At 39.8% G+C, this 18944-nt stretch overlaps 2 protein-coding genes across 2 annotated transcripts in view; one reads left to right on the top strand and one right to left on the bottom strand.

Annotated features, from left to right (window-relative positions):
• Window positions 1–18416, bottom strand: part of LOC132130691 (malignant fibrous histiocytoma-amplified sequence 1 homolog) — a 36909-nt gene extending 18493 nt beyond the window's left edge. The window contains exon 1 of the mRNA XM_059542483.1: window positions 14906–18416. Within this exon, the coding sequence (XP_059398466.1) occupies window positions 14906–17753 (2848 nt within the window). The 5' untranslated portion in view covers window positions 17754–18416. The remainder of the gene's footprint in view (window positions 1–14905) is intronic.
• Window positions 2121–3867, top strand: LOC132130709 (zinc finger BED domain-containing protein 4-like). Its single transcript, XM_059542504.1, has 2 exons — window positions 2121–3023; window positions 3557–3867. The coding sequence occupies exons 1-2, from the start codon at window positions 2260–2262 to the stop codon at window positions 3708–3710; spliced, it is 918 nt and encodes a 305-aa protein (XP_059398487.1). The 5' UTR covers window positions 2121–2259; the 3' UTR covers window positions 3711–3867.
• Window positions 18417–18944: the final 528 nt, after the last annotated feature.

The following is an 18944-nucleotide window of genomic DNA, read 5'->3' on the forward strand; positions in this document are numbered from 1 at the left end:
CAGAGCGCCCTCAACCAGGCGCCTGTACGCGCAGAAATGGTCAGTGTTCTCCACCTGGTGCGGGACACGGAACCTAGACCCTCACTTATGTGACGTGACGGAGATACTCTCCTTCCTACAGGAGCGTTTAGATGCGGGCAGATCCCCGTCTACGCTCAAAGTGTATGTGGCAGCCATTGCAGCTTCTCATGCTCCGGTGGCCGGCCTATCACTGGGAAAAAACGAACTGGTCATTCGTTTCCTTAAGGGAGCTCGTCGGATGAACCCTCCCTGACCCCCTTCAATCCCTTCCTGGGACCTGTCTACGGTCCTAGAGGCCTTAAAGGGCCCCCCTTTTGAACCGCTTCAGTCTGTCGATATGAAGCTTCTTTCGTTCAAAACCGCTTTTCTACTGGCTCTGGCCTCAGTCAAGCGAGTGGGGGATTTACATGCGCTATCTGTAAGCGCTGACTGTCTCGAGTTTGGGCCTAATGACTCCAGAGTCATTCTCAGACCAAGACACGGCTATGTCCCCAAGGTGCTCTCAACACCGTTCAGAGCGCAGGTCATCTCGCTGTCAGCCCTTTCCTCGCAAAGCGACGAAAGCAACGCGAGCTTCATCTGCCCCGTCAGGGCTCTCAAAACCTATATTGCGCGCTCCGCCTTATTCAGGAGGTCGGACCAGCTCTTCATATGCTTTGGTGGGCGCACCCGAGGTCTCGCCACCACGAAGCAAAGCCTATCGCGATGGATAGTAGACACTATCTCGCTGGCTTACAAATCTAAAGGCCTTCACTGCCCGTTCGGCATCAGAGCCCATTCCACCCGAGGTATGGCCTCGTTATGGGCGTGGTCCTGTGGGATACCACTGGATGATATCTGTGCGGCGGCAGGCTGGGCCTCTCCGTCCACATTTATTAGATTCTATAATCTGCAAGTCCCTGCCCTGCAGGCCAGGGTACTTTCTATATAGAAGTGCTAAGCCTTATCACGTCCCCCTTTTTTCGTTCCCTATATAAAGCTCACTAAGGTTGGCTGTTGGGACTGGGATTTCTCCTGCTATAAAGCCCCGGGCTCTCGCCTTGGGCTGTGACAGGTCGAAGTTCCGAGCACGCACGGCGTTTTACATTGTGTTCCCATAGCGTAAGCTAGCTTACGCAGTACGAGAGTACTCTCGAAAGTAGGGATGCACCGAATGTTCGGCAACCGAAATTATTCGGCAACCGAATAAGTAAATAGGCCGAATAAATTTTGCCGAACAATGACGTTTTTAATGACGCAATCAAATAACCCGCGTAGAGTGAGAGGCGCGCACTTTATGCAGCAAACATGTCAGCAGTGTGGAAGCACTTTAAAGTGTCAGAGAAAGAGGCAAAAACGGCCGTTTGCACACATTGTTCTGCTGAATTGTCCAGAGGGGGTGCATCTGCAAAAACGTACAGCACTTCAAGTTTAATTTATCACTTAAAATCAAGACACCCCGAACATCATGCAGAGTACGAGAAAGACACGGCGGCGGCTATGGCAACAGCAGCAGCGAAAAGAAAAGTATCTCCCAGTCCTAGGACACCCACTCCATCTGTGGCTGACTTCTTAGAAAAGGCAAAAAAGTTTGCCAATGACAGTGCCAAAGCTAAAGCTATTACTAAAAGGATAATGGAATTCATCGCATTGGACGATCAACCATTCTCTGTTGTAGAGGATGTTGGATTTCGCAGGCTTATAGACCATATTGAGCCCCGTTACACCATCCCTAGTAGACGGCATTTCTCAGACGTGTGCTTACCTGAAATGTATAACGTCGTTTCAACTAACGTCCATGAGCTTTTGGCCACAGATATTGCAGCCCTCAGCTTCACGACAGATATTTGGAGCTCGGATGTGAGCCCCACTAGTATGCTGAGTTTAACTGCGCAGTGGATCGACACAGATTTCAAGCTACAAAAGATTGTGCTTCACTCACAAGAGTTTAGAGGGTCCCATACAGCTGTAGCCATATCCGAGGCGTTCGCCAACATGTTTGACACTTGGCGTATCGACCGATCTAAAGTGCATGCAGTAGTCAGTGACAACGCAAGAAATATGGCTAAAGCCATGGAAGATAGCAATCTGAAAGGCATATGGTGTATGGCACACACAATTCAACTGGCGGTCAACGAGGGGTTGTTGAGTCAGCGCAGTATAGCAGATGTGATAGCGATAGGCAGGAAAATTGTTGGCCATTTTAAGCATTCACCGCTTGCCTATGCGCGCCTACAATCTATCCAAGAACAGTTCGGAATGCCACAAAAACGTTTCCAACAAGATGTGAGCACAAGGTGGAACAGTACATATTATATGCTGGAAAGCCTTTTTGCGCAAAAGCGAGTCTTGGCTACATACATAGCAGATCATGACCTGCCCGCGACATTCACCGCACACCAGTGGGTGTTAATCGAGAACGTTCTCTCTCTTCTCGCCCCCTTTGAGCAGATAACAAAAGAGATAAGCTCATCTGATGCATCTGTGGCAGACGTCATACCCTTACTTGCAGCATTAAAGCGTCTTTTAAACAAAGAGGCTGAAACAGACCACGGAGTGAAAACAACTAAAAGTGCGCTCTTAGAAGCTGTCAGCACACGATTTAGTCAGGCGGACTCAGAACCCCTGTACTGCATCGCGACTGTGCTTGATCCACGATATAAAGATCATTACTTGGATGTGGGGAAAAAGATGCGCACACGAGAAATGATCCAGGCCAAGTTGGATTTGGGAAAGCCGCTAGGTGATGGAGACGGTCAGGTGATGCACAGCGCAGGAGATGAAAACAGCGCAGAGAGTAAACGGGCTCGTACTACAGATGAGCCGCGCACAGTCTCGCTGTCTGACATGTTCGATGAGATCCTCCAAGAGAATAACCCATTTGCAAGACAGAGGACAAGCTCGACCGCTCAACAGTTAGATGGGTATCTCTCAGAAGTCCCCATCCCCAGGAGCAATAACCCTCTCGAATTTTGGAGGACCAATCAAGGCCGCTTTCCCGACCTGGCGCAGATGGCACGCAGGTAGGCTACTTGTATGGGAAATTAATTTAAGATTTTATTTATATTTTGGATTTTGGTAACATTTTATAAGTAGTTTCTATTTTTAACATTAACTAACAATGAAAAACCCTTATTAAAAGCATTTATTAATCTTAATGTTAACATTTACTAATATGAAAAATTTTTAATTTTTGAATTAAAAAGTATCAAAAGTGGTAGGCCACTTTTGTTAAAATTGTTTCTAACAATTTTGTTAAAATTGTTAATGCACTTATATTAACATGAACTAAATATTTTTTATTATCTTACATTAACAAAGATTAATAAATACCATAACAAATGTATTGCTCATTGTTAGTTAATGCAATAATGTTAACAAACTTTTTAAAGTGTTACTACCTATATTTTATATTATGTATTTTGTGAAAATTTTCAGTGTAGTAAAATAGTAGGCCTACACTGGGTTTCAACCATTTCATTATCTTGAAGACATTGTTCGTTTTGAAACGAGCAACTGTCAGAAAACTGCAATAAAATGTTCAACTTTTCTGCAGGTACTTGTCTGCTCCATGCACAAGCACCGACAGTGAGAGACTGTTTAGTGCTGCATCTCATGTCATCGATGAGAAGAGGAACCGACTTTCATGTGAGAAAGCAGAGAAACTACTTTTCATAAAGAAGAACCTGCCACTTTTCCTGAAGAAGTAGGCTAAGTAGGCTTATGTCTAGGACAGTTATTCATTTGTTGTGGGTTCATCCACCTTTTTTGCACTATTCAATGCACATTTGTTGTTGTAGACATACAGAGTTACATTCTTTCAGCAGTCAGTTATAGGCCTAACATAGGCTATTCAAGAAAAGGGCTTCAAAGATGGCATTTTTTTTTTACTAATTTATTTATTTTAAGTTATATTGTGCTTTGTTTGTATAATATTTGCTGGAATGTTCAAAAATGTTCAGTGTTAAATAAAACATTTTGAAATTGTATTTTTGTTATTTGATTTATTTATCTGAAAAGCAACACAAAATAGTAAAAAGCAAATTTTTACCATTTAATTATTGTAATGGTGAAAAAATTGGCAAAATAAATGGAAAAAATGCGAAACACCGCGTTCGGTATTCGGCCTTCGGCCAAGCATTTCATTATTATTCGGCTTCGGCTTCGGCCAAGAATTTCATTTCGGTGCATCCCTACTCGAAAGGGAACGTACTCGGTTACTAGCGTAACCTCGGTTCCCTGAGATGAGGGAACGAGTACTGCGTAACCTGCCGTGCTATGTGCTCGGACCGGGTGATCACTTCAGTCGATTTAAAACCTGATCCCTATGGCGAAGCGGTGGCTTATATAGTTCCAGCCACGCCTATTTTGGCGCGCTCTGACGTCCAATGGGCGCGAAGCGCCCCCATTGGTTCGTTCCTCTCCGCCGCCTCACCATAGGTTGCTGCAGTTGCCGCAGCACAGCCAATAAGCGCGCGAGCCGCTTCGCTTGGGTCTGCTGTGCTGCAGCACTGCGTTTTACATTATTTAAAAATTAAGGATAATTTTTGGCTTCATATTCTCGAGAAAAGGGGACCTTTTCCCATAGCGTAAGCTAGCTTACGCAGTACTCGTTCCCTCATCTCAGGGAACCGAGGTTACGCTAGTAACCGAGTACGTTTCTCCTGCTGACAGAGAGTGAATTTGCATTTTCTTTCAGCCCATCTGCCGCTTGGTATGTTTTATGTAGCCTAAAGTCAGGCAATTCTGTTTTTGCTTCAGGTTTTGAAATTATACAGACTAATTTAGATCAAAATATAGGCTAATAAAACACCTAACCATATTCTCCATGTCATGTTTTCATTCGTTCTTGTCTTTTGCCTTAAATAAAATACATTAAAAATCAGTTTTGCATTCTGCCATGAAAAGTTAAAATCAGTGCATCTCTAAATGTATGAATGTCTTGAAATTAAGATTTAAATGTTAATATTAAATCTGCCTTTGGACGATAAAGTTCTCTAATTTAAAATGCTAGCTGAGTTAATGTCAGTTTATTTATTGTGCACCCATCTGGAATTGGCTGTGCAAGAGGTACTAGCTAAAATCTTGCCTAGGGCACCAAATTGGTCAGGGCCGGCCCTGTATTTTACAAAGCTGTTTTATCTTTAATGCATTCATGCTGTGACTCGCTCTGCAGCCCTTTGTGAAGTCTGAAATCTGGGTCAAAGACATCCTGGAATGCTTCGTCTTTTTCCCGAGTGTCCAGAAGATGTGGATTCATTAAGGTACTGCCAAAATAAACTGCCTCCGGAATCAACAGCGTGTAGCTGACACAGCGCTTGTCAAGCAGAAGTTCAGCTTGATTTATTGAACCATTCACAACAAAACCGCACTGTGACTATTTGTGAAATTTTTAACCTATGTTTGATGCCTAAAAATGCTCACTTAAGACAAGGGAATACTGACAATATGCTGAAACAGCAGGATGAGACCTGAGCAGCCACTCAAGGCCAGCGGCTTATAAATAAATAAATAAAATAAAAAATCTGCCTAATTTTCAAAATAGGTGTATTTGGGCTGAAAAAAAGACAACGACTAGATACAGAGTCAGTAAAAGTGTATCCTCCCTACCCCTCCGCAATCCAACCAAACAACATGTCTGTACTACAGTGATAGAGTATAACAATAAACAGAGATGTAAACAAATGTGTCACACGTCCATGCATTGACTAGCATGTGGCCAGAGCTTAACATTCGTCTGGATTCAGATGTCTCGGTCAGTGCTGTGCGTCCTGATGAGATTTCCACACAGCTGTCTGCTCTGCTAAAAAAGCCAAATGGGTCATGTTAAAAGAGAATCTCATTCAGTTCCTAAGAAATTTGTCGCTGAAAAGCCCTGAAGTCAAAGGTCTGCTCACAATCAGGAAGAATGAAATAAATATCTCTAAGAAGGTCGACAGTGATGTATTAGTCAGCAGTTGAATCAGCAAAGTAGCCAATCACACACAATCATTAACTAAGGGGTGGAGCACTCCGAGTTAGAGATTTCTAACTTACACTAAAAAAAACAAAATTTACAATCTACTTAACTTCCAGTCATTTCAAACAAAAAGAGTTCACAACAGGAGAAGTGATATCTGATTAGTAAACAAATTATTATTTTAACCTGGATCTTTTCCACTCTGAATGATTCAACACACTGACTTTGTCCCTCTGTGTTCCATGTAAAAAAAATATATATATATATTCAAATGGGTTTTGGATGACACAAGGGTGAGTAAACGATGACTATCCCTTTACCACAGTGTAAAAATACCATTATTTATGAATCTGAATGACATTAATTTGCAAAATCTGAAAATAAAATGCGCTGGAACTAAGACCAGAGAGTTGCTAATTCCTCTGGGTAATTTTCACAGGACGTATAAAATATAAGACTCCATAGTGAGACAGAGGCATAACAATGAAAGGACTGACATGGGAGACGAATCATGACTGGAAATGGAAAATGACTCAAAATCAGCACCATCAAACTTCATTCATTGCAGACAACAAGGGTAAACCTGAGGAAGGAATAATGACAAATCCATATCGATCTCTCTCTCAGTAACACTACTAAAATCTGATTATAACCACACAAATGGCTGTTCAAAGATCCGAGCGCCAACTTAGGAATTCGTAAAAATTTCTTGAGCACAATTCATCTATTCTCTTCTTCAAACACAAATCTGATTCTGATCTCTTTTTCATCCCATTACAGATGTTTCTAAACATTTCATTCCTCTCTTTATTTTCCCTTTGCTATTTGTGAACCCCATACAGAGACATCCATTAAAGGTGACACAATGTCAAACAATGTTGTAATTAAAGATCAGGGCTTCATTTGTGCATCTGGAATAAGCCAGACACAAATGATCCCATCTAATTAACAACACAGTCTAGATTGCAAGTGCTCCGCAGTGCGCTACTTGCAGCCTTGTCAGCTTGTATTCTCACCGCCCACTTAAATAAGACGTGACCATCTCAGTGATATGTAAAGCAGATGAACACAGTTTGCTTTTAACCCCCTAAAACTATTGAAAATCATTTTCATTTACTGAAATAATGCTGAAATAATATACAACAGAAATTTGATTAAATTCCATTAAGTGAATTTGAGATTTGAATTTAACATAGGCATTGGAAAAGGGCAAACACCCAATTATATCTGCTGCACACAGCAAAGGTTAAAGGTCAAGCCGTGTGCTGCAGAGTCTTAATGACACTTTTCAAAGCAGTAAGTGTAGAAGCCATGTGAGAAGTACTTTCAAGACAGCTGAAGAACATAATCATCCATTGTGTAAAAGTTGAATAAAAAACTCAACTTAGCATTGCTATCTATCTATATCTTGTTAATAAAAAGGCTGCTTTAAGCCTGATCTGCCATCTGACTGGCTCGAAACAGATGCTCACATCTGGTCCGTAATGAGATCACTCCCAACATGCATTATGGCCATCCACAAAGCCGCTATCAGTATGTGCTAGCTTTGGCTGACAAATTATGCCAATCATGCTCAGTTGAGTTTGTATTGATTTCTGAGATGCAGGAAGCCCCCAACGAGAGAACCAGAGCCCTCAACATTCAACAGCCACAGTGAGGAGGAGGACGCTTTGTGAACAAACGGAAATACACTGAAATGAACATATCAGAGCCAATACTGTTAAAAAGTGTATTTTATTTAATCATTTACTTTTTAAGGCAAATCTTCCATTTTTCTCAGGTTTACTTCACAGTGCATTATTAATTCTCCATGCTTAACACATTCAAGTGTAAAGCAGATCAGCACTCCCGCTGGGTTCAGATTTAACCCAGTACTCAGTGATGCAAAATGATTAGAAATATTTATAAACACTTCATCAATTATTCCACCCATGCAGACATAAACATTCACTTTGAGCACCCTGGTTTCCTGCATCCTACAAGTCAAGTATGAGAATGTTATGCTTGTCCTAACCGAAATTCTCAATTCGCACAAGACCTTTCTTGGCCACAGAACAACCTCAAACACTGGCTTCCAGGAATAGCAGCATCTCTCCCTTTGGAGGAAGTTGACACTGTTTTTACTGCCAAATGTGACGGCTGGAGGACTTCATCTGTATGGACAGATCTGTCCACTTACAACACGCTGCAGCTGGCAGTACAGCAGTTATGCAATCAACAAATGAAGTGTGCTACATTAATACCACATGAGAAACTAACCAATGTTTTCCAGCTATGCACAATTGCACAAATCAATAAGACTGGCGTCACAATAAATGCTGTTAGAAGGTATATTCTCTGGTGAAGTATGTAGGTAGCGGTGCTATTTCAACTGATGCAGAATAGAATCTAAAAAGGCAGATAGGATCAGGGCTTAAATATCCTGAGGCTAAAAGATATTTAAATATCTAAATATGGCTCCACTGAACACAACCTGTAAGTATGATAAATAATAGATGTTTAAATTTTCTATCAAGCATTTAAAATATGGAACTATGGCAATGGGCGTATGGTTTCCAACACGTGCTGTATGTGGTAGACCAATCACAACAGACCGGGCCATCTGACCAATCAGAGCAGAGTGGGCTCACGGAAATTAGGGGTTTAGAGAAACTGAGTCTTAGAACTGCTTTGAACTACTCATTGGAAAATGAGGTGATATTACATGCAGATTTTGTGAAAACAAAAGCATTTTTTGGCCTTGCATGCATGCATGCATGTAAATCTATTGTAGGGGACTCCCAAAACAATATTAGAAACCTTAAAAATGGCATTATGGGGCACTTCAATGCTTATAAAATTATAATTAGTTTTCATGTTATGGATGATATCTAAATATCTAAATGGACAGTGTTAAAATTACATGTATTTTGTAAAAAAATTAAGATAATAATAAAAAACCACTTAAATACTAAAATCAAATGTTGTAAATGACTACATATTACATTTTTAATACTATTTTGTCCAAACAAATAAAATAACAAAACACTAAAATCAGTTGTTTTAAATGCTACAAGTGAATTTAGCAATTGCAAAATTATAATAAATCAATAAACACTTCAAGCGAGTGTCAGATGTTGACAAAAGTAATATAAATGTTAATACTTTTCTTGACTGGCTTGGTTTATTAGATGCACACTGAACTATGTCATGGATATAACGTTTTTTATGATTATTAACAATTCAATTATCCAAGAAGAAGACTTAGAATCTGCATAAAATCAGGCTTTTCCCAATATTCTGAGCCCTGAAATGTCCTGAAAAATCATCGGAGTGAGGGTTTAATTTCTATCAACTCAACCCCTGATGTCTGACGTAGATGAATCTGCTGATGCGACCCTTGTTATGACAACATTAAAAGAGAAGGCACATGCATTACAAACCCTTCTACTCATCCCTGCACAGGTCACATGAATAATTCTGCAGGCTTACGATGTTGACCTCGAGGGAACATAGTGACATAACAGGATTGACAGCATCAGATTGTTCCGGTGCTTGGGAATACAGGGTTTCAGCCTGAAACATGCTAAACAAACATGAAATCATACAGATGGAGGTCAAACACACACCTTAAAGGCTCTTCTTTGGCCAGAATGGCAGCCCGAGATTGTCATAACCCGTGATTCTAAACTAATTACAATAATACAGCGATGAAACACAGGCATTTGAAATCACTAGCTGCACAGAATCCCAGTATGAGAGACGTAACACTTTCACTCTCACTTGAGACTGACATTTGAGCCAATCCACTATTGCAAAACCACCATCAGGATTCCTGTTCCACTTTTGATATGATAGGCATCTTTCCTGCCTGCTTTGACCTAAATACAAGGAATAAAAGATTGAGCATATAAAACAATAAAAAGTTGTCAAATCATCAATAAAACATGCTTTAAATATGATATATTTTACAGACGGTGCTTCATTTCCCCGGTCTTAACTTTCAGAGTTTGGCAATAATCTCAATGGAAAGAGATAAAACTGCCTTTGTGATCCAGCCAAAGTCATCGTGAGAACAGATACAAATCAAGGAAACCCAAAGAAAGACGCGGCAGCTGACCATTACTGAATCTCAAAATCAGCATCATTTCCCAGAACTCCGACAGCAGAATGTTTTCACAGGCAGAATCTCCGGAGGTCCAGTGCAAGAATAGAGGGAAGCAGGATTTTACATATCAGAACTACTTGCAAACACCCAAAACCTCCTGTTGACGCCATAAACAATCCAACCACAACATCCGGATCATAATGCATACATCTCATAAATTCTGTCTCATCTTGAGTTATTTATTGCATACATAATGTTTTATCTTGGTACAGGTTCTGTTATGTTCACTGTTACACCTCTGAGCTAAATCACTTTCATAAGTCATCTGGGAACAGCTCTTATCCTAAGGGGAGTTTCATAAAAATCTGATTTCCTTATGATATGATGCCATATGAACTTACTCATGACTATATGACAATTAGTTTACTAGATTACTTAACCAACTCTGCTTTGACTTAATTGCCAGTCCTTGAGGTTCCCTTTCACTTATGAGGTAATCCTGTCAAATCCATTAAGGAGATCATCTCTGAAAGGAATCAGACTGATCCTGTGTACCCAAAGAGACAGGGAAAGCATTTTAGCATGCTACATCATGAAAGGCTAAAAGCAGAAAACTAATGTAAGGGGGAAGAAACCCAACCATATAGAAACTATAAATTGACTTCTGAACAATGACTCTCTACATTTAGTTATTATTTACATCAAACAGGTTACAAACAAGTTATTTTTAAAAAGCTCAATAAAACTAACTAATTCATAACACCTAATATTAGCTAATCTTATTTGATTTTGATTAAAATATTATAATCTTTTTAAAACCTAAAAATAAATATCAATTTTTATACTGTTATGACTTATAGTGTGCTGCCTAAAAATACTTGTAGGATTTTATGTATTTATTCAAATTCATTTTTTAAAAAGATTAGCTGCAACTAAAAAAAAGTTAATCTGTAAAACTATTTAATCACACTGTTAAATATAATCTCAATTATATAAGGTTTGAGGTTTATATGAATTTATCTTATTTACAATAAAACTGGTATAAAGTTATACCTAAAAAATCTTAAATTTAGCAAATCTTAAAATTAATATACATTTTTCATATTGTTCATTATAATGTAGTGATGTCTAAATTATCTTGTAGCATTTGACTTGAACGCTTTAATTTGATTTATTTAGATAACTTAGTATGTAATTTATTATAAATTAATGTTATTAAAATATTAATATTTTGCTTTTATAAGTTATGTTATAAATGTTATTTTATTATTAAAATAACATGTATTACTATTAAATAGTACTATTACTATTACTATTAAATTATCATTGTATTAAGCAGAATTTCAATATCCATGCAGCCCTAGAAACATCAAACATCTTGTTCAAACCATCAAAAACCATATCTGGTAGAGTGAGCCTATAACTTCATAACTCAAACTCAGACATTGTACTATAATTAAAACTTTTTATTTAAACTGCTCTGTACTGAACTGCCATCACTAGTCTGTCACCGTGGCGTCTAAAATATCTCAAAATACCAGCAAGGTTCACATCAAGCTGAGGTCACTCAAAAAGGTGTTGGCCAGGGCTTTTGCTAAGAAAAGCTGCTTAAAAGACAGGCCGTCGTGACTGCTGACATGGATACTTTTTGGCACCACAGTGACACACTCTACCATCAACAACATATGTGTGGTCAATGGCAGTTGATAAAGGCAACTTTTGTGACTTAAGTACAGTGTGCTGACAGTGAAGGTGCTTCGGCCAGCTCTGATGTGCAGTGCTTGGATTTAGCTCAGGGAGCAACCATAGGTCTCTTATTTCTAAGATCCAGTCCAAGAGCCAAAAGACTAAACATCAGTTGGCTCAGTTTCTAAACAGGTCAGAGAAGCGACTGTACATAATCATATCAATTTGAGTTCACAGACAAACAGGTTATGCCAGTTTTACCTTATTTTCAAGCTCTGTCTGAAGATGCCAAATATATATATATATATATCAGGCCATGCAAGCCAACTGTCATCTGTCAAAAGTAATTTACTTTACTTCAATTCTTTGCTCTTAAAAGGATGTGAAGGACAAATCTGCTATTTCAGAAAACTGCCTGCATTAAAGACTTAGTAATTAAAAAAGGTTGTCATATTAATACTTGAATCCAAGTGTAAACTTCTGCTTCACTAAGTAAGGAGAAAAGGAGGTAAAAAAACAGGTGTACGTACAAATCAAGAAGTTCACATCACGCTTTTCTTTCCAGACTGTTATTTGAGATATAAAACATTTTGACCTGACATATTATGAACACCCAAACAAGCCCTGACACACTAGAAAGCATTTTAAATTCCAGTAAAGGTCCTTAAATTGAATTGAATTGAGGTACAAACAAGATGCAGAATTGCAATGAATGTAGGGATGTAAAGAAAATTCAATGAAAATACTTTGATCTGCTATCAGATCAGGATAAATCCAAAAAGAAAGTGGTTTTGGATCTCTGAACTCTGTGAAGTAAAGGTGAACTGCCTGTGACCATTACACTATGCTTAGTCTATCAGAGAGTGGAGAGTCATCTCTAAATCAACATGCAAGTGAGCCAAAAATATCATGCCTTCACATTTGGTAGAAGCAAAAAACCTTGAACATGTTGTTCTGTTTTTACTAGTCAAGAAACCTGTATATGGTAACACGAAGCAACAGATTGGCATCCCTACCACAAATACAGCTTTCAATCTATATCTATTAACATTAATGAGCTCAACTAATCCAGCCTTCAATAACAATGGGTACTTAAAAGCTAATGCACTCATTAAGCAGGCCAAACAGGTCTTTACCATGGCACAGGGCCTTTACACTTTGTGAGCTCCTGTTAAGAACTATTGTGAGTCAGGAAGTGCCCCACCTGAACCTGTCTCATCATGTGACTTCAGGAATCAAGCTGTCAAGCCTAAGAGAACATCCTGACCAGCTATTTAAACATCATTCATATATAATTATTTAATTAGAAAAATTAAAACATTACTGTAAATCTATAGAGCTGTAGCATCTGGCCTATTCTACAGGATTTCCAGGTAAAACATTAATATGTTGCATAACAAAGACTTTAGGGTGAAGAATGACAAGAATTACATAAAAAATATGTTATATATGCATAATTAGAAACATTAAATCATAACTTTGAGAGTATGCACAAACGACATACCTGACCATTTTAAAAACAATGGGCCCAAAACATATTTGGACATTTAAGTACACTTAAAAACTGTCTTTGCATTATATAATAAAAAACAAAAACAAAAAAAAAACAAGTAGCATTTATTATAAAGAAATAAAGTGCACAAACGTTTCACATAAATTCATTTGATATGTTTTCAATGATCAAACAATAGAAATACTGATCAAAATTAAAAAGGTCAGAGTAAAGGTAATCAGAAATAGTTTCAAAATGTTAAAAATAAAAATACTAAAATTAGTTCTGAGAAAAGTTTTAGCACTATTAACTTAAAAGTTTTCATTGATTAGACTTTTATTTAATACAATGACATTCAGACATTTTAAGTGACTACATATTTTATGGAGTCATTGTACTTTGCATCATAATAAAGCATGTTTTCCTTTCAGGTGTGAAACTATTCGAATGTTATAACATATTAAACATAACATATTATGGTGTGTTCAATGAGGTATGTCTCTAACAAGCCAACACCACTTAATCTTAAAAATAACACTCATAATGTGCCTGTTTTAACAGCTGATATAAAAATAACAAATTACACAGTACAGAAATATCACTCACCGAGCTCCTTAAAGCTCAGAATAACTATGTAGTCTGCCAGAAAGAATTCACGCCAACATTTTACACTTTTAGAAACTTAAGAGGTGTGAAATCTTCATAAAGTCTGCAGACATGCCAAAACTACAGAAAACAAGACCCCCAAGAATAGTTCTGAATGTATGAAAATCACTTTTATTTATTTTTTATTTTACTTTTATTTATCAGAACTTAGTATAGTAAATATACCTAATCTGCATCCCATGAAGAAAGGCGTATGATGTTACCATGGTGACTCTATCCACTGCTGTGGATGTGCGAGCCTGTGTTCTCAGCAGCACGGCTGACAGCTCAGTCTAATGTGTTTCTAGCTTCAAAACCAGTGAGACCACCCCCTCTCTCTTGTAATGGCCAGCCATGCTCATTCTTTGTTTAGCCTAGATTCATCCCAAAATGACTTAATTTCATGCTGATTCATCCTTTACTGTACAGTTTTTACTTGGCAATAAACCCAGACATATGCCTCCATAGTGACAGCACTGCAAAGATTACTTTATTCATCACTGCAGAATTAATTCTAGCCTTTATTTGCTCTGAAATACATGCCTAATAGATTTATGACTGCATATCAGCGTTGAATGAATGAATGAATGTATCTGGTTAACAGCTTGTTTTCCATCAGATGATGGTATGTTTCCAACAGACTAAATTATGTTTAAGTGACAGTTCACTCTAAAAAAAATTATTCTGTCATCATTTACTCACCTTCATGCCATTCCAAATCTGTATACATTTCTTCATTTTGTGGCACAAAATATCTGAATTTTGAACCCATACAATAAAAGTGAATGGGGTCCAAAGTCTTTTTGACTCTTTTAACTTTAATTGTATGGACAAATACAATTAAAAAGATCTTCAAATATCTGTGTTCTGCAGAAGAAATGAAGTCATAAAAGTCTGGAACGATCTGGAATTTAAATGTTTGAGTGAACTATTCTTTAACATTAATGCAGATATGTGGTGGTATTAAGCAATTGTGGTGACAAATTGTATTATGAACAATGCATGATATCAAGCACAATCATAGCTGAACACTAACCTGGAAAGGAATGTGGATTGGGGGACCCTCTCTTCAGGCACTTGGAACACAGGACATGCAGAGAGTAGTGAAGGCCAGGCCATTCCTGCAGAAGAACGTTTAACTCTTCCACTAGGGGAATAATGGCTTGCCAAGCTGTCCAGATATTTGGCAAGGATGCATGGCTAGAAATGGAGAGGGTCTCAGGCTGCAGTCTGCTCCGAGAGGGCCGGTAACTCACTGTCACAGGCACTTTACCCCGATAGGCAAAGATGTGATGTTTTCTATCGGACCGCTGCACCACATGGCTGTTGATTTGCACGCTATACCGTGCAAAAAGTCCAAGAGGGGTGAAGAAAGGAAACCTGTATTCAATCTGTAGCTGCTCAACCGAGAAGATCTGACCAGGGATTGACGATCCCCCACTTGCCAAGGCCTCAGGATGGGGCTCCTCATTGCTGACCTGACTGGGAAACTTATACCAGACGGTGGCCCCATTAAGCGGCTTGCTGCGAGTTTTGTTTACACAGTAGCAGACGCCCATCTTTTCCAGCAGTTCCATTATCAGGTGCAAGTCCTGCTGTGTCTGTACCAGGGGTTTAAGCAGCAATCGAATCACATTTGACGGCAGAAGGCCATGCAACAGAAAACCCTCCATGTGACCGTGCATCTGTGTAGACCTGGCATTATCTCCATCGTCTCCTTCAGCCTGTAGTTTCTCAAGCATTGAAGCGAGGTCTCTCTGAAAAAACACATTCAAAATGGCGATAAACCGGGGTAGATTGTGGAAGACGTATTCCTTCAACGTCATGCTGTCTTCGAAGTACAAAAGTTTACCGCTCTCATTTAGGTACGAGAGCGCGCTTTGCAGGCGGTCCTCCGTCAGCCCAGCCTGAAGGCCCAACCGAGCCGAATCCCACCAAGAAAGCCATAAATCCTGTGGCTTAAAATGCAGTTCCTCAAGCATCTGCCATGATTTTGGCAGGACTCTGTGAAGATTGGGGAAAATCTCCATGTGATCGGCGACAGACATGAGCTTCTCTTTCAAATGCTGGATGTTTCTTTGTGCCGCCAAGCAACTGACGCAAATCACGGGAGACAGTATTTGTAGTCGATTGTTGAGCATATATTGCAACTGAGACTTTTTACGTCTCAAGTTTTTATCTGTGACCCCATAAAAGAGAACATGGGGGCTAGAAGTCCGGACGTCAAAACCTTGCTCAAGGGCTTCGTCAACCTGCAGGGCAAGCACTTGTAGGCATTCAGTGTCTGTTTTTTCCTGGAGCGAAATCTGCCTGTGAATATCCAGGCACTTTTCTTCAACCTCGGCCTCTTCACACAAGTCACTGTGGGTCCCTACAATGCACACAACTGCATGTGGGACCTTGGCACTAAGCAAGTGAAGGACACTGCCAACAAGGGAGTAGAAGCTCTTTGATGTGTACAATCTCAGATTCACCACCAAAACATAAAGTGCTCCAGGAGAGAGGAAAAAGGGTTTGATAAGATCATAGTTCTGCTTACCAGATAAATCATATACAATGAATGTAAGACTCCGATCTGCATCCGCTACCCAGTTTGTCACGTCAATACCCCTACATCCAATGGCCATCTTGGCATCTGACGATTTGTTGACAATGCACTGCCTGAGTGTGGTTTTCCCTGCATTTCTCTGACCCATCAAAACCAGTTTAAGCCTGGGTTTCACAGCAGGTTGGGAATGTGCAAGCTCCTTCTGATAGGCAGCTATGTAGGGGATCCCCTTCATGCACACTTCATACGGAGGCTGAATGAGAGGATTATCTTTCACCTTCCAAATTCTGACTTTGAAAAGTTTTCCGAAATTGTCTGGCAGGATGGCGATTTGGTTACCCTGTAAAACCAGTTCCTCCAATTTCCCTAACTCTACAATAAAGTCCGGGAGAAACGTTATGCTATTGTTGTCCAACCACAAATTAGCAAGATTGCACAGCTGTCCTACATCCTCAGGGAGGAACGTCAGTTTATTCCGGCTTAAATACAACTCCTCCAAACTGGTGAGTTTGATAATAACCTGAGGAAAATGTTCAAAAGAATTTGAGGAGAGATTGAGCATTTTCAGCTTCTGCAGTTTCGCAAACGATTGTGGCAGGCTTGTGAGGAAATTATTATCAAGCATCAGGCTCTCCAAATTCTGTAGCTCACAAAATGTTTCAGGCAAAAACGAGAGGCGAGTGCTGCTGAGCCACAAGATTTTAATAGATTGGAGCATCATGATGTTACCTGGAAGACCCTCTAGTTTATTCCCAGAGCAGTCAAGCTCCTCCAGATCAGGAAGAGCAAGTATTTCAGAAGGGAAACGCTGTAGCTTGTTATGATCCAGATCGAGCGTTCTGAGCTTCCTGAGCTGTGAAAAGGACCTGGGGAAATCATGCAGCTCATTGAAGCTGATGTCAAGCTCCTCCAGACTTTGCAATGTTCCAATCTGAGATGGCAGGTACTGGATTTTGTTATGACAGATGCTCAACTTTTTAAGCCCCTTGAGAAGATCAATATCTTCTGAAAAGTGATTCAAGCAGTTGTGACTGATATCTAATTCAACCAGCTGACTAAGTTGAAATACTGCAGAGGGAACAGTTGCAAACTTGTTCCGACGAAGGATGAGGATACGAAGCCCGTTCAGGGTTGAGCCCAGTCCCTCTGGGAGCTCCTGAAGAGAGTTATTGCCCAGATTGAGGACCTCGATCTCCTTTATGTCCTCGGGTAATGTAATTTTCTGGCAGTTTTTGGTGCTGAGAGTCAGGTGTCTCAGATTGCTCCTCAGCTTCCTGGAGCGCAGAGCCGCATCCCTCCATAATTTAGCTGTCTTCAGGTTATTCTCCTCAGCCATCGTATCGAAGCCGTGCTCCTCCTTCTTGTTCTCATTGAGCACAGTGATCAATCAACTAGGCAGCATTGTGCTGCTATCACTTACTTTATCGATTCGGGTTCTCCGCACAGCAAGCAAGATGAAACCAACATTTATACCATGCCGATTTCATCTTCATCCGATAATATGTTAAATTGCATTCAGGAAAACAAGGCTGTGCTGCGTCCTTTCACGCATCCTCGTTATCTGCGCCATAGACCACAGAATAAAAACCGCACGCGCACATCAAAAGTCCCAGTTCCTGTGGCTGGCGATTCCGCCAGCGCGTCCTTTGATACCACATGAGAGAAAAAATCTAAGACATATCCAGTGAGTTAGAATTAAAGGAGGGCAGTGGTGACTGCTGTAGTCTTTCCTTGTGTGTCTCCGTCTATTCTCTGCGCATGCAGCCAGCAGTGAACGTTCACAGCAGCAGCACTGCGTCAGAGCCCCACCTTCTCTACGCGCCAGCGACGCAACGCTGGCATAAACAAAAGCTTTGATTGGTCAGCTGGGTGGTGACGAAGGACGCGTAGCCTATTATAATAATGAAAGCGTTCGTTCAGTGTCGCCTGCAGTGATGATGGGACGTTTAAGGAATATCGAATTTCGGTTGTTTTGGTTTTACTAACAGTAAATAACATCATGTTTATAAGACCGTCCACCACCCAATGTAAATAATAACTTGCTTCTAAAACATCACGAGATTTGCCTAAACGGACCCCGTTTGCCTAAGATATGAAACTAAGGGACTTTAGTCTTTGTACAAGCATACTGGAAAGAAATACAAAATACATAATAGAAAAGGGAAAAACAAACCATAAGCCTGTCTCCTTATTTGAGTTGTTGGCTTTGTGTTGTTTACAATTATTTACAGAAAAGTTATTTGACGCCATCTACTGGACATGATGCGCAGCTGCATTACTTTTGCTAAACTATTATGTAACTACATATACATTGCATGCACTAATAAAACATTTTAAAACAACATCAGTACTTAAGAATGATTGCGATTGTGTTAAGTTCATTCTTAATTGTTTGTCTGTTATCGCATGGGCTTGGAACATTAGATATGGTGGCCAGAAACAGGGTGACCTTTGTGTTGACAAATCTTGTTGCATAACCAAAACATATCTAAATTTTGCATAGACCATTAAGGTGCAAAATACCGGA

This window comes from Carassius carassius, chromosome 47 (assembly GCF_963082965.1).
Source record: "Carassius carassius chromosome 47, fCarCar2.1, whole genome shotgun sequence".
Taxonomy (NCBI): Eukaryota; Metazoa; Chordata; class Actinopteri; order Cypriniformes; family Cyprinidae; genus Carassius; species Carassius carassius.

Bases quoted from the DNA above. Each gene is read 5' to 3' on its own strand.
- LOC132130709 (XM_059542504.1), top strand. From the start codon at position 2,260: ATGCCACAAAAACGTTTCCAACAAGATGTGAGCACAAGGTGGAACAGT. The intron at 3,024-3,556 runs GTAGGCTACTTG...ACTTTTCTGCAG, and splicing joins CTGGCGCAGATGGCACGCAG to GTACTTGTCTGCTCCATGCA.